Source organism: Helobdella robusta (assembly GCF_000326865.2).
Source record: "Helobdella robusta unplaced genomic scaffold HELROscaffold_61, whole genome shotgun sequence".
Taxonomy (NCBI): domain Eukaryota; kingdom Metazoa; phylum Annelida; class Clitellata; order Rhynchobdellida; family Glossiphoniidae; genus Helobdella; species Helobdella robusta.
The window spans coordinates 464,366-480,104 of NW_008705338.1; the positions used below are offsets into that span (position 1 = coordinate 464,366).

Genomic DNA, 15,739 nt, shown 5'->3' on the forward strand with positions numbered 1-15,739 from the left:
CAAACTTAAATAAAATCTAAGCAGATTATGCTAACAATGCAAAATTTAAACATGAACAAAGTGATTAGGTTAAAATGTTTTAAAATTTAAATTGTTAGGTACCATTAACGTAAAAATTTCAATTATTATTAACTATAAGGTTTACAAAACAAGGTTTTTTTAAAAGGTTTTTTTTCTGCATATGCACCACAGACAGGCGAATCAAAAAGGTAAAAAATTACTTCTGGGCTGCGTTCTCTGACACCAATTAAACAATACCAAAATCTGAAGCGATCTCATTGGCCACGTTGGAGAGAAAACAGATGGTTTTGACAACGTACATGACGGTTTTGGCTATGGAGAACGGAATGAAGATGGCTACCGCATCCTTGAATTTGCTGAACACATATATTAGAAAGAGGTTGGAACATCTCATAACATACAAAACATACATACATAAGATACAGCCACGCAAATTGATTTCTTCGCTGTCAAGCAACAACACCGAAGGCAATTCATAAATGTCAAAGTTATAACTGGCGAATCATGTGTCGCCCAACATAGACTCCTTGTAGCAGACCTGGTTGTCGAACTGTCAAAACATAAGTCTAAACAAATGCCTCGGAGAATCGAAACGTGGTAGCTGAAAAGCAATATTCATCGAGAAAAATTTCAACAGATTGTCGCCACACATTAGACCACCAATCGCAAGCCAGTACAGATTGGAGTGTATACAAAACCGTTTTAATAAACAATAAAACTACAGTTTGTGGGAAAACTGGTACAAAACGCCAGCATGAACGGGACACTTGGTGGTGGAATGACAGTGTACAAAATGCAATAGCTGAGAAGAAAACTGCATACAAAAATGGCAAAAATCAAAGTCTGTTGATGACCATAAAATTTTTCGTGAGAAGAAAAACTATGCAAGACGTCAAGTCGCACTGGCTCGGACAAATCAATGCAGAGAGTGGTTCACACAAATGAAATCTCTGTACCGTATAGCAAAACAAGCAAAGCGTATGAAAAAAGACATAGTTGGTGACTTATGTATCAAAAACGACACAAATGAGATAGTTCTTGAACAAGATGAGATCAAGCTACAGTGGAGAGAATACTTCAACCGTGTTAAATTAAATAAATCCCATCAATGTCAACTTTGACGCTCCACCCATTGAAGATCCGATTCCAGACATCACTGTAGAGGAGCTTACAGAAGCTCTGAAAGCTATGAAGGATGGAAAGGCAGCAGGGCCCTCTGGACTAACAAATGACATTATCAAAGCATCTGGTACTACAGGTATCCAAACGTTACTACAACTTTGCCGTGAAGTGTGGAGAAATTGCTCAAAGCCAACTGAATGGAATTATAGCATGAGAGTTCCGCTATAAAAAGACAAAGGTGATCCATTGAACTGTTCATCATATCGGGATATACATTTTTGTAGACCTTGAAAAAGCATTTGATCAGCAGTGTAACCAGTGGTGTCACAAACGTTGTTCAAAAATAATTGTCACTTTATATAAAGTGTCCAATTTTGTTTGTCCCGCTTGCTTCAATCCACAACAACAAATACGAAGCCATTAAGGTAGAGAAAGTCACGTCGTTTCAACATCTAGGAGATGTTCTGTGATACGTCCGGTGTTGTTATATGGTGCAGAAACATGGCCAATGACGACAAATCTAGTACAACAACTTCAACGCTGACACTTGATTGAATTGTTACCTACACCAGCTTTACAAACTGAACATGGCCATCGTCCAGTAGCTGTGGATTGGATGAGTTCCTCAGTGTTCATTGCTTTGGTTTTGCAGATATTGACTTTGAATCCATGATCGGCGAGTCTGGTCTTCTAATCTCCTAACATCTGTGCTGCATTCTGCTAAGACGTGGCTGTTGAAACGATATCATCAGTATATATTAAATTCCAAATGTCATTAGTGCGTATCGGTTTTGTATTTCTTCCACCACAGTTATAAATAACAGTGGACTGAGAATCGAGCCTTGGTGAACTCCAACGCCGATGTCAAATGCATCTGTGTTTCCAAAGTCTTCGTATTCGTATACATTTCCATCACAAGACAAACAAAATATTCTGGAATGAGTTGTCGACGTAGACTCCATCTCATTGCTTCACGGGGAACTCGATCAAATGCTTTTTCAAGGTCTACAAAGATGTGTGATAGTTGTTGATGCTTTACGAGGTACTTTTCTTGCAGTTGCCGAAGGATGTGAATTGCATCAATTGTTGATTTCCCTGCTAGAAAACCAAATTGATAATTTGCGATTGTGATGCACGACGTTAATCTTCTCTCAATGTATTTTCCGGACAATTTTCAGAGAGTGTTCTAACAGTTCAATGGATCACCTTTGTCTTTGTATAGCGGAACTGTCATGCTATAGTTCCATAGTTTCATTTAACAGACGGTTCTGTACCTTGATCTCATCTTGTTCAAGAACCATCTCATTTTTGTCGTTTTTGATACATGAGGCACCAACTATGTCTTTTTTCATACGCTTTGCTTGTTTTGCTATACGATACAGAGATTTCATTTGTTCACCTTTGTTTTTAGTGAACCACTCTCTGCACTGATCTGTCCGAGCCAGTGCGACTTGACGTCTTGCATAGTTGTTCTTCTCACGGAAAATTTTATGGTCATCAACAGACTTTGATTTTTGCCATTGCTTGTAAGCAGCTTTCTTTTCAGCTACCAGTGGGTTAACTGTGTGGCGACAATCTGTTGAAATTTTTCTCGATAAATATTGCTTTTCAGCTTCCACGTTTTGATTCTCCGAGGCATTTGTTTAGACTTATGTTGTGACAGTTCGACAACCAGGTTTGCCACAAGGAGTTTATGTTGGGCGACACATGATTCGCCAGGTATAACTTTGACATTTTTGAATAGCCTTACGTGTTGTTGCTTGACAGCGAAGAAATCAATTTGCGTGGCTGATGGTCCACTTTTGTATGTTATGAGATGTTCCAACCTCTTTCAGTAAACAAAACCTGTGACTGTCAGCAAACTCAAGGGTGCGGTTGCCATCTTCATTCCGTTCTCCATAGCCAAAACCGCCATGTACGTTGTCAAAACCATCTGTTTTCTCTCCAACGTGGCCATTGAGATCGCCTCCAATCAGGATTGTTTCAGATTTTGGTGTTGTTGAGATGGTGTCAGAGAACGCAGCCAAGAAGTAATTTTTCATTTGTTATATTGTTATATGTTTTTTTTAAAGTTAAAGTAGTATCTTGTGTTCTACTGTTGTGTGAATTTTTATTTTGAATTCATTAAATTTAAACAGAGTAATTTTATTATTATTAATTCTATGGTTTTTTTATATTTTTTTCTTATTTTATTAACTCCAACTATCGTTATATATATGTGTGTGTTTGATATTATATATATATATATATATATATATATATATAATATAGATATATATAATATAGATAATAAAATAAGTAAACACATGAACAACTTCACAAAATGGAAATATGTGAAAAAATTTAATATCAAACTTTAACTGTGATTTATTATTTTTGACGGATCAATGAAGGTATTTCTTTATTGATGTGTACTGACTTAAAAAAATGTTATAAACTTTTTTGACAAAAATTTGTTAAATTTCTATAGATTATTAATTCAAGATAGTAATAGAAAAAGTGCAAAACGTTGATTAAAAAAAATTAATATTAAAAGCAATTAAGTAAGCACTGTTATATGCTTCCCGCTTTGCTGCTTTGGGCCTTTCTTTTATCTTATTTATCTATCTTATTTCTTATTTGGTCTTCTTACTTATCACAAATTCTCTTTTCACTTTCTCCATCGTGACATTTTTTATTAAAAAAATTAAAAAATTAAAGTATACAAAACTAACTTTTTCTTTCATAAACTTGATAAATTTTTAAAAAGTTGAAACCCGAAAACTGCTGTTTGACGCCCCGACCATCATCAGTCGACATTTCCGGTTGCTAAGTGAACATAAACATACGCAATTGATAGACAGGCTGCGTTTTTAAAACAACATAGCTGCTTTAGGACAATATTTTCGCAAAGCCATCGAACGCACCCGCGTACATTTTTAGTGCGCATTAGAGTCTGGCCTTATGTTGTAGGTTTTATGAACAATTATTTACTAAACTCAACAAATGTTACAATTGTCACGTTTTTATACCTTATTAAATAAATATTTACTTATTTTTAAAAAATTTTGTTCATTTTATTTTAAATTAATTTATTTCATGCATTTGCATGATATTTCAACGTATTTAGCACCATTTTTCTGGTTTAAGCATAGTCAAGTTGGTTTAAAATCGTCGTGCTTTCTGAAAACCATATACTTAAGAAGTTTGATTATTATTATGAAGCATATTTGTAGAATCATATGATGTAAAATAAAGCGAATGAACCATATACTTGGAATAAAGTGAAATGTAATTTTTTTTTATAAGAGGGTTATACTTTCCCTTGTTTCATGTACCTTTATTATTGCAGCTCTGACATACGCAGAACCACTTACAATGTTACAGATATATATCATCTATATATCTTTATTATGTTCTTCATTGTTTCAAATAAAAAACTTCTTTGTTTGTTTTTAATATAATTGTTTATTAAAGAAACGTTAATTGAAATATTAGAAGACACGTTAGTCGACAAAAAGCGAAAACCATACACGTGCAAGTTAGTCAAGTTAGCAATAATATAAGATTGTCTGAAACTATGGAAAGTCATAAATATATTGAAACATATATAATATACATATATATTATTTCAATACTTTCCCTTGTTTCAAAACGTTTTATGACATTAGTCCCATATGTCCACACAGGAGTTTCAGTCTGACTCTGTCCAGTGACTTTGTCATCACATCAGCGACTTGATCTCTTGTTGAAATTTGTGTGATATCAACCGTTCCATCTTGAATTTTTTCTCTAATAAAAAAGTTCTTCAAGTCAATGTGTTGTGTTCGCCGATGAAATTGTGGGTTCTGAGCTAAATTGACTGCAGCACTGTTGTCAACTTGCAAGATTGGCACATCTTTCAAATCAACCTGTAATGATTTGAATAATCTTTGAAGCCAAATTGTTTCTTTGACAGCCTCTGTCGCAGCGATGATCTCAGCCTCTGTTGTAGATGTTGCAACTATGGCCTGTCGTTGACTAATCCATGATATTATGCCTCCTGCATATATCACTGCAATACCTGTGGTCGAACGTCCAGTCTTTCTACAGCCTCCAAAATCTGAATCACTGAAACACTGTAAAACTTCTTTTGTACTGTCTGATCTGTACACAATGCTCTGATAGATTGTTCCTGCTAAGTATCTAAGCACTCGTTTTGCTTTTATTATATCTCCTGGTGTTGGGTTCTCGAGGGAGCGTGATAAATAGCTAATGCTGTACGCAATGTCTGGCCTTGTACCTAACACCAGGTACATTAATGCTCCAACTGGTTGTCGAAAAGAGAATTCTGAACCTGCTATGTCTGATTGATTATTATCATTTTCTTTAAGCATTGGGGTGTGAACTGGTTTACATTCTTCAAATCTGAAAAGTTTAAGAATTTTCCTTGTATAACCAGATTATCAGATTAATATTATCATCTAAACCAGCACGACGCAGGATTTCGATAGATTTAGTCTGAAGGACCACATCAAATTTACCGAAATCTTGCGTCGTGCTGGTTTAGATGATATAAAGGACGAATGCCGGCAACACCGTCTGCGGTGGTTTGGTCATGTCAAACGAAGTGGAAACAGTGCCATAACTTCTCTTGCAGATGTTAAAGTACCTGGCACACGTCCCAAAGTCCGTCCAAAGAAGTCCTGGTCGCAAACAATCGAGCAAGACATGAAAGCTCTAAATTTAAACAAAATGGATACAACTGATCGTCTAATTTGGCGCAAAAAGTTGATGGCAAAGAAAACAACGTCCTACCTTGGGAAACCGGGTCTCTGGACGCAAAACGAAGATGGATTGAACCAGATTGACAACCTTTTATGCTTCCATCCAATAGAGTTTCTATTTGAAGACCTAGAAAATATGTTGCAGGTTTAACTGTAACCTGAAATTTCAGCTTCAATTTTCCAATGAATAGATCTAAATCTTCTGTGTTGCTAGCGGCTGCCAGTCCATCATCAACATACAATGCTAACATCATAATGTTTTCATTCTGTTGTTTAACATACAGACATGGATCCGCTCCACTCGACTTAAAGCCACATTCAAAAAGAAACTTGCTGAAGCATTGATTCCAACAACGAGGTGCTTGCTTTAGACCATACAGACTTTTGACCAATAGACAAACTTTATTTGAGCCATCTTTATATCCTTCTGGTTGTTTGATGTGGATCACTTCATCAAGTTCACCATACATGAATGCAGTTGATACATCAAATTGAAGAAGATGCAGTTTTTCACTTGCTGCAATACTTAGTACAGAGCGAACTGTAGTCAACTTTACTACTGGACTAAACGTCTGATTGTAATCTACATTTTGTCGTTGAGAAAATCCTTTTGCCACAAGTCTTGCCTTGTATCTATCTACACTTCCGTCTGGCAAGGTTTTTATTTTGTAAACCCATTTACATGGAATAACTTTAGCTCCTCTGGGTAGCTCACAAAGTTCCCAAGTTCTATTTTTGTTTAATGAATTAATTTCATTATTCATGGCATCATTCCAATATTTACTTTCCCTGCTTTGAATGGCTTCTTCGTATGTATCTGGTTCATGTACATCTAATAAATATGTCTCAGCCTGCATCACATAATCATCTAACTTCTTAGGTTTCTGCAAGCTTGACCTATCTCTGAGTTGAACTTTAACTGAATTATCTATAATCTTCTCAGTGTCATCTGTAATTTCTTCTTTTGAATCATCATTTCTACTACTCGAGTCATTTTCTGATTTGCAATTGATTTGAGGATCTGTTGCAAAATCTTTTTGAGTCTGATGTTCAAATGATGTTGTACATTTCATAGGTTTTTCTTGGAAAACTACATCTCTTGAGAATATCATTTTATATTGATTTTTGAGCCATATACGATAGCGTTCGTCACCATCGTAACCAACAAGGTAACCTTTTATGGCTTTCTTATCCATTTTTTGACGTTTTTGATCAGGTATGTGAACAAAACATGTAGAGCCAATTATTCTCAAATAGTTAATTCTCGGCTTTTTACCTGTCCAAATTTCAAATGGGCTTTTATCTTCAATCGACGACTTGCCTGTTCGATTAAATAAATATACTGCAGTTGAACATAATTCAGCCCACATAGCGACTGGAAATTCAAAATCTGGATTTGAGTACTTCAATGTGCGTGCCATTTCTACTATTGTTCTGTTTTCACGTTCACTACCACCATTTTGTTGAGGTGTATATGGTGCTGTTAGTCTTTGCGTGATTCCATGGCTGCGCAGGATGTTTCGGACTTCTTCGTTGTCAAACTCACCCCCATTGTCACTCAAAAATTCTTTTACTTTATGACCTTGAGTCGCTGCTTGAGACAAAATATTTTGTAGTGCCTGTTTCACTTCATTTTTGTGTCTAAGAAAAGAAATGAACCTCATTTTGCTGAAATGATCTTTGAAAACGACAAAATATCGTTTACTATTAAATGATTCTGTACTGAAAGGACCACAAACATCTGCTGATAGTAGTTCACCTGGTTTATTGGTTGCATTTCTCTTGCCAAATTTTAACCGATGTGCTTTACCATAGAGACATGGTTCACACAAATCCTTGTCAAGATGAACTTTAATGTTTAACTCCTTTTCTATAACATTCTTTATGTGACGGTTATCTTGGACCAAAACGTTCATGGTAGAGCTGCACTATTGAATTTTTACTGACTATATTCACTTCAGCCGGTGTCTCTGGAGTTAATGAAATCAAGTTTACCTCATACAAGAAACCATCTACTCGTCTTGTCCCTTGTACTACCACTCGGTTCTTTATACTGAGTTGACATTTGGTTGCATAAGATTCAAACTTGCTGTTTTTTGAATTTTTATCTTGTGCGGCTAATATGGAAAACAGGTTTCTACCTATATTTGGCACATACCAGACATCTGAGAGTTGTCTCTCAGTGTTTGAGTTTGTTATTTATTTGTTATTTATTTACAGCATAATTATTTCGCCTCTACCCACAGCAGCAAGAACTTCTTTTCCTGCAGCTTGAACAGAATATGGTGCGACAAACTTCTCAAAAGTAACAAAATTATCTGGATTGTTCGTTAGGTGCTTTGTTGCTCCATTTTCAATATACCACTTAGTGTTGTCTCTCAGTGTTTGATTACTGGCTGACGTGCACAAACTACATTTGATGTTTCATCATATTGTTATAATACTCGTAACCGATTTACGACGCGACGGGTTCAAATCTTCGATTGAATAAAATACTCCAAACAGTTATTAGTTATTAAACTTTGTTTACAGAAGAAATCAACTAATCGTTTATTTCTAGCAAATTCAAATTAACGCAATAATTAACTTTTAAATTGTTCAAAATCTATCGCTATGACAACGTCAATAAAACAAATCAAATATCGCTTTAAATAATTCACCGAATCGCTATTTACAAAATCACGAATTTCACTAATCACGTATTTCACTAATCACGGATTTCACTAATCGCTAATCTTCTTGCGACGTGCGCTCCTTATATACTCTTCGCAAGTGTCGTTTCTAGATTCTTCTAGATGGTCCGATTCTAGCATATTCTAGAATGTTCACGGTTATAACATTACCCCCTTCTTAGTTCTGTTCGTCCCGAACAGCTTTCGTTCCGGTGTCCGCATGGTACGGAGCCAGTCTATCCAAATGAACGATCTTCATTCTTGCTCTCGGCTTCCGATATTTCTGAATACGGTAGACGACGTCATTCAAGCGGGTGATGACTTGATAAGGTCCTTCCCACCCTTGCTGGAGCTTTGGAGAACGTCCTTTCTTCCGCTGTGGGTTGTACAGCAAAACCGCCACTGCTTCCTTTCAAGTCGTATCTGGTTTTGGCCGCCTCCATGTTTTTCATAATTTTAAGGCGTACGTAACGGTGGATATGGTTTAATCGTTGTCGAAGATTATCCACGTATTCTGTTAATGGTTGGTGTGGTTCAGGTGGTACGCCATATTTCATATCAGCTGGAGTTCTTAAGGTAGTCCCAAACAGAACTTTTGATGGCGTTTCTCCAGTAGTTGTGTGGATAGCACTCCGGTATGCCATAAGAAACAATGGTATATGACGATCCCAATCCCGTTGATTTTCGTCGACTACTTTAGCCAGATGTTCAATCAGGGTTTGGTTAAATTGTTCCACCATACCGTCAGACTGTGGGTGAAGAGGTGTCGTTCGAGTTTTGTTTATACCCAGCAGCTTGCACATTTCACCAATCAGTTGTGACTCAAAATTTCGACCTTGATCTGAGTGGAGTTCTAATGGGACACCATATCGACTAATCCAATTGAGTACAATTTCCTCAGCGACAGTACATGCTTCTTGGTTGGGTATTGGAAACACCTCAGGCCATTTGCTGAAATAGTCCGCTACAACCAGAATGTAACGGTTTCCTTAATCTGATACCGGAAAGGGTCCAGCAATATCTATAGCAATCCGTTCAAAGGGGACACCAACATTGTAGATTTGCATTGCTTCTTTTAGCCTTCTTTTGGGTCCTTCGACTGAAGCGCATGTGTTACATTTTCGACACCACCTCTCTACATTTTCTCTAACGTGAAGCCAGTAGAATCCTTCTCGTATTTTGTCAAGGGTCTTGTTCACTCCTAAATGTCCCCCAGAAGGGCCGCCATGCATTTCATCAAGGATTTCGGTCGTTCTACTTCTTGGTATTACAACTTGCATGCGGTGTTTTGATCCATCAGCTGATTCCCATTTTCGTTTCGTTTCCCTCTAAATACAAAGAGTCCCACCTTTAACACGGCACTATATTCTGAGATGCTTTGCCAGTCCGGTCGCTTGCCCTCCTTCTTCCATGTGATCAGATGTTGTAGGTCCTCATCCGCAAACTGTGCATCAGCAAGATCCGTCGGTGTCCAACCGTCATCCGCTGATATTGTTGTTGCCCTTATGTCTTCCGATTGTATCTTCTCCTCGTGACGACAGCAATATTTGCATCCTGGTAAACATGGTCGACGTGAGAGAGCATCAGCATTACTATGAGTTGTTCCTCCGGTAGCTGTTCGAAGGATGTATTTGTTAGAAGTCTCTTTCTTCAGATTGGGTACCAAATCAGATCTTAAAATCGATTTTGTTGCTCCGGTGTCGACTGTAATTACACATTCTCGTTGATCAACTTTTCCGTTCAGCCATAGGTCGTTTCGATTTCGATGTAGTCTGGAAACGTTAATTACGGTACTGGGGGCGTCAATTCTACTAGCCAACCTCTGCCCCACAAAGTTGGCTCTTATTAGTTTTTCCGCCCCTTCTAACGAAGGGGCCGATCGTGATACAGGATCATCTTCTCTTCTTTTGCGCCATCTTGTCGCGCAATTTCGGCAGTAGATATCTTTTAGGCGGTGTTTACAATCACGACGTAGATGGCCTTTTTCACCACAAATCCAGCATTGGGGTACACCATGCTGTTGGGGTTCGCGTTTCACAACCACCTTCTGGCAAGAGCATTCTTCATGTACTTGGCGTAGACGTACGTCACTTTTTGATGCTTGCTTTGCCGATTCAAAAGTGAGACTGTGCGCAACGGCATCCTTGAGTTTTCGTTTATCTGACAAGAGAAGGGATTGCTTGAGTTCCTAATCACGAAGGGCTTTGATAAACGTATCCAGGGCAGTTTCGTCTCTATGCTCGGGGTCTGATGTCGGATACGACAGCAATGTCAACCGTTCGATATCTTGTGCCAGCTGCTGAATGGATTCACCAGATCGTTGCGTTCTGTTTCTAAGCTGAGACCAATAAATCTGTTTCATGTGTTCTTCACCATAACGTAAATCCAACGCACTAACCAGAACTTCATAGTTGAAGTGGTTCTCCGCCGGAATCGTCTGAAGAACCTCTGCTGCTGAACCTCGCAGGGCCAGTATCAGTGCTGTTGCTCGTTCTTTTCCGTTCCAACAGTTACTAGCTGCCGCTGCTTCGAACTGGGTTTTATAAACGTTCCAGGACATCTCTCCGTCAAATGCTGGTACCTTCAAAGTTCTTCCGGATGCGTGATCTAACGGCATGGCCATTTTTTTGGATTGCTCCAATTCTCGCTTCAATTTGTCTATCTTGTGATCTACCTCAACGGTCTGACGATCAAGTTTCTGCTCGATCATTTCTATTCTTGTTGACTGTTTTTCAATCTGTTCTGCCACTTCCAATTTTACGTGTTTTAGCTGGTCCTTGATCTGCTTTAACTCCTCTGTCTGTCGTTCGAACTGTTCTTTGATCTGTTCGAACTGTTCCTTGATCTGTTGTTTTATTTCAGTTGACATACTAAGCAGAAGTTCCATCATTTTAGCGGTTGTAAACGTGTCTGTGCTAATTTCATTGTCTTCGTCAGCACCATCAAACTTGAATTCGTCTAGGTTCTTACCTTCGTCAATGAGAGCTTCTTTCAGACGTGCTACTAGTACTTTTTTGTTGCCACTTGTGACAAGGCTTCGTTTCTGTAGTTCTTTTCGTAGCTGAACTACGTTCAAACCACACAGTTTTGACATCGTGTTCTTTTTCTATGAGTAGTAATTCGCTGGTCGAAGATCCCACTTCTGACATCAATGTTATAATACTCGCTGTCGTAACCGATTTACGATGCGACGGGTTCAAATCTTCGATTGAATAAAATACTCCAAACAGTTATTAGTTATTAAACTTTATTTACAGAAGAAATCGGCAAAACTTTACATTAGTGCCTCAATGCAAACAAAATTCGAGATAATAAGTGAAAGTGAGAGTAGGTTAAAGCGTTAATATGTCTAAAAGTTAATTGATATTAAGACTATTAAATATTAGAGTTATAAAATTATTTATGATTTAAAGTGAAATACTGAAAATAATTTTTAAATATAGTAAAATATAACATCTTTTTAATAGTCATCAATTATTTAATAACTTTTTAGCGTTAAAATCGTAATTTTGGTATGCTTTTAAAGATAAAGTTTTTACATTGTAGGCATTAAAGTAAACTCACATGCTTGCATGGTTATGTGCAGTTGACATTAAAATAAACTTCATGCATTTATTTGCACGAAATTTAACATATAAAACTTAACATGAGGCATTAAAATAAACTTGTAAGCATATATCTGCACGAATTTTAACTTATAAAACTTAACATGAGGCATTAAAATAAACTTTAAGCATTTATTTGCATGAATTTTAACATATATGAAACTTAACATGTAGGCATTAAAACAAACTTCCATGCCTTTATTTGCACGTATTTTAACATATAAAACTTAACATGAGGCATTAAAATAAACTTGTAAGCATATATCTGCACGAATTTTAACTTATAAAACTTAACATGAGGCATTAAAATAAACTTTAAGCATTTATTTGCATGAATTTTAACATATATGAAACTTAACATGTAGGCATTAAAATAAACTTCCATGCCTTTATTTGCACGTATTTTAACATGTATATTACCACTGTTAATTATTATTAGATTTATAAAAAATATTGATGATTTGAAATGAAATACTAATAGTGAAAATAAGTTTTAAAAATATAAAATTAAAACATATTTTTAACTGTCTCAATAATTTAATAACTTTGTAGTTTTAAAATCGCAATTTCGGCATGCTTTTAATGAGAAGTTTATATACATTGTAGGCATATTGTTGCATCTTTTCGTACGGTAGGCATTAAAATAAACTTACTTGCAGTTATTTGAAAGTGTTTTAGCATGTAAATTAACTAGCAGGTATTGAAATAAAGTTCCGTGCATTTTTTGCAAGCAGTTAAAAACAAAATTAACCACGTAGGCATTAATGTATACTTCTATGCATCGTGACGCGTAGACACCAAAATTAACTGACAATATTTGAATAAAAGCGTTTAGGTAGTAATTTCTTATTTTATTATATGCTTCCACGATGTTTAAAATTATATTTTTTCGAGCCATGCTTAGCAGGTAGACTTCGTTCAGAAGAGTGGCCCTGAAAAGAGCCGTTTAGTTTTCAGAAGGGTGGCCCTGAAAAGGGCCGTTTAGTTGTCATCATCATCACCGCCATCAGCATCATCTTTATCAACAGATGTTTATTTTTTTTCTGATGTGGACAATAATATTTCCAAACGGCATCTGGCCATAACGTTCACGCCAAACAAATTCTGCCAAGTGAGTGGGCCTGAGGTTTTTCGAGGTACCATACATGTATTTCATCTTTATTTTCAATCTAGCCCACAATGATTCCACATTTTGCGTGTGAGCCAATGGATTTCTCTGGTTAACAAAATTTTGGTAATGATTGACGGTCCAATGGATGTAGCCCGCTGGCTGTAGGCGCGCCATTCATCGGAAACTATGGTTGTTCCTGGTGCAATCCATTTTGCTATTAATGGTAATAGCGTTTGTGCATCCCGGGCCTGAACCTCCTCCATAAAGCAATGTCTGGTACCTCGTTCGATCCCGCCGAAAATCCAACCTTCTCTCGAATTGACGTTTCTCCCTCATTGAAATTTAGCCTTAACAATTCTTGACTCGTCAATTTCAACAATTGTTCCTGGGCCACCTATAGGTACAACTTGATCTACGCATTTGTAGATACAAATGTCACGGCAAAAGTTGTACCAATCAATTACAGTCTTTGTGCTCAGCTGCAACTCGCGACATGCTGTTTTTACCGGTGTGCTCCAAGCCCAATAGTAAATTAAACGAACCAACAAGCTTAATTGAACGTGACTCTTTTCAAAGAAGGAATCTTTCCGTATGGTGGTTCTTTTTTGACAGCCATGAAGAGGACAGCGCCGAATTACGCCATCAACGCCCGGTTGATAAGGAATTTCAGTCATATCACTGCCGCAATTGTCACAGATCATTTCTTGATACAACAACCCGTTCAGTCTGAGCCATTGCCTTGTCTCCCGTTCGTCCTTCAGGACCAGATCCGCGACCGTCAACGCATTAACCCTGTCTACCTGATTCATGATAAAAAAAAAAGGAACTACAAAATAAACAAACTTGAGATAAAGCGCCAAATCAAATGACTCGGAAGTCGCGATATAGATTTTTGGAAGACGAAAATTCAAATATTTTAAAAATTTCATTTTTGTTCGATAAAATTATTTTGGTTACTATATTTTTGAAAACATTTATTAGAAATTGTTATAATTTGAATTTAAAATTTTTATATAATTTTATTATATATTCAATTTTAAATAAGCCAATCAATTTTGAAAAATTATTTCCTAACATTACATTTTGGAAATAAAAATTTTAATTCATGTTATATATTTATCTATAACAATAATTAATAAAAAAAAGTTAAACCTGAACAACAATTTGTTTATTTAGCGTTATTAATATAAATTCACTCTAATTCATTTAGCGTTATTAACATAAATTCACTTTTACACCTATTTGCGTAGTATTCAATACCCTCCATTTACATCACTCTCTCGATTTTTTGTTTGCATTGAGGCGCTAATGTAAAGTTTTGCCAAGAAATCAACTAATCGTTAATTTCTAGCAAATTCAAATTAACACAGCAATTAACTTTTAAATTGTTCAAAATCTATCGCTATAACAACGTCAACAAAACAAATCAAATATCGCTTTAAATAATTCTCCGAATCGCTAATCACAAAGTCACGAATTTGCAAAATCACGAATTTCACTAATCACGGATTTCACTAATCGCTAATCCTCTTGCGACGAGCGCTCCTTATATACTCTTCGCAAGCGTCGTTTCTAGATTCTTCTAGATGGTCCGATTCTAGCATATTCTAGAATGCTCTAGTGCGTTCGATAGCACGGTTATAACAATATAATTGTTTATTAAAGAAACGTTAATTGAAATATTAGAAGACACGTTAGTCGACAAAAAGCATACACGTGCAAGTTAGTCAAGTTAGCAATAATATAAGATTGTCTGAAACTATGGAAAGTCATAAATATATTAAAACATATATAATATACATATATATTATTTCAATATTCATATCTTCAACCAATGATATGAAGAAGCCATCTTTCGCCCCAAAAACTGTTTATCCTTTTTACACGACGTACACATGTATTTTATGTGCACGCGCGAGCACCGCATCATATACGCTGAGTATATGATAGCCCAGTGGCGTCACCCGGTGCGGTAACTCATGGTGTCACCCCTCTCATGACACCCCATAGACATACAGCATTCTTAGCAAAATTTATAAATACGAACAAGTTAAATGTGCTCGGCCGCGGCGCTTAATAATTCGGACGTCGAATTTGAATGGTATAAATGTCGAATACAAAAATGATTTGAACGAAAAAAATTTTATTCATAATACATTTCTGGGCGCCGGGCGGGTTAGGCTGAATTAATGATAAGAATAATTTCATGGAGGGACATAAAAACATATACAGTGATATTTTGGTGTCACCCCCTGTGAGGGTGTCACCCGGTGCGGTCCGCACCCCCCGCACCCCCCTAGTGACGCCACTGTGATAGCCATTGAGATGTTTGACTCAGCACGCCATTGAACCACTGAGCCATCTCGCCGGCCAACATGCGACAACTTACGTCGTCTACCCATTTACTAACCTCGAAAGGATGGACGGCTGGGTTGACCGGGGGTCGGCTACCCGAATGAATCG

General features: G+C 36.8%; 3 protein-coding genes across 3 annotated transcripts; all 3 read right to left on the reverse strand.

Moving 5' to 3' along the window:
* Nucleotides 1-247: 247 nt before the first annotated feature.
* On the reverse strand, nucleotides 248-3,942 carry HELRODRAFT_180380 (hypothetical protein; the record flags this gene model as incomplete). The annotated part of the gene is made up of 3 exons (XM_009029687.1): nucleotides 248-377; nucleotides 2,989-3,109; nucleotides 3,858-3,942. 3 exons carry the CDS (start codon nucleotides 3,940-3,942, stop codon nucleotides 248-250), a joined length of 336 nt encoding a protein of 111 aa, XP_009027935.1.
* A 4,401-nt stretch (nucleotides 3,943-8,343) lies between these two features.
* On the reverse strand, nucleotides 8,344-11,654 carry HELRODRAFT_180381 (hypothetical protein; the record flags this gene model as incomplete). The annotated part of the gene is made up of 3 exons (XM_009029688.1): nucleotides 8,344-8,365; nucleotides 10,381-10,630; nucleotides 10,757-11,654. 3 exons carry the CDS (start codon nucleotides 11,652-11,654, stop codon nucleotides 8,344-8,346), a joined length of 1,170 nt encoding a protein of 389 aa, XP_009027936.1.
* Nucleotides 11,655-13,623: 1,969 nt separating this feature from the next.
* On the reverse strand, nucleotides 13,624-14,028 carry HELRODRAFT_145149 (hypothetical protein; the record flags this gene model as incomplete). Its single annotated transcript, XM_009029689.1, has 1 exon — nucleotides 13,624-14,028. A coding segment is annotated over one exon (405 nt), but the record flags the coding sequence as incomplete, so codon positions are not given.
* Between the last annotated feature and the right edge of the window lie 1,711 nt (nucleotides 14,029-15,739).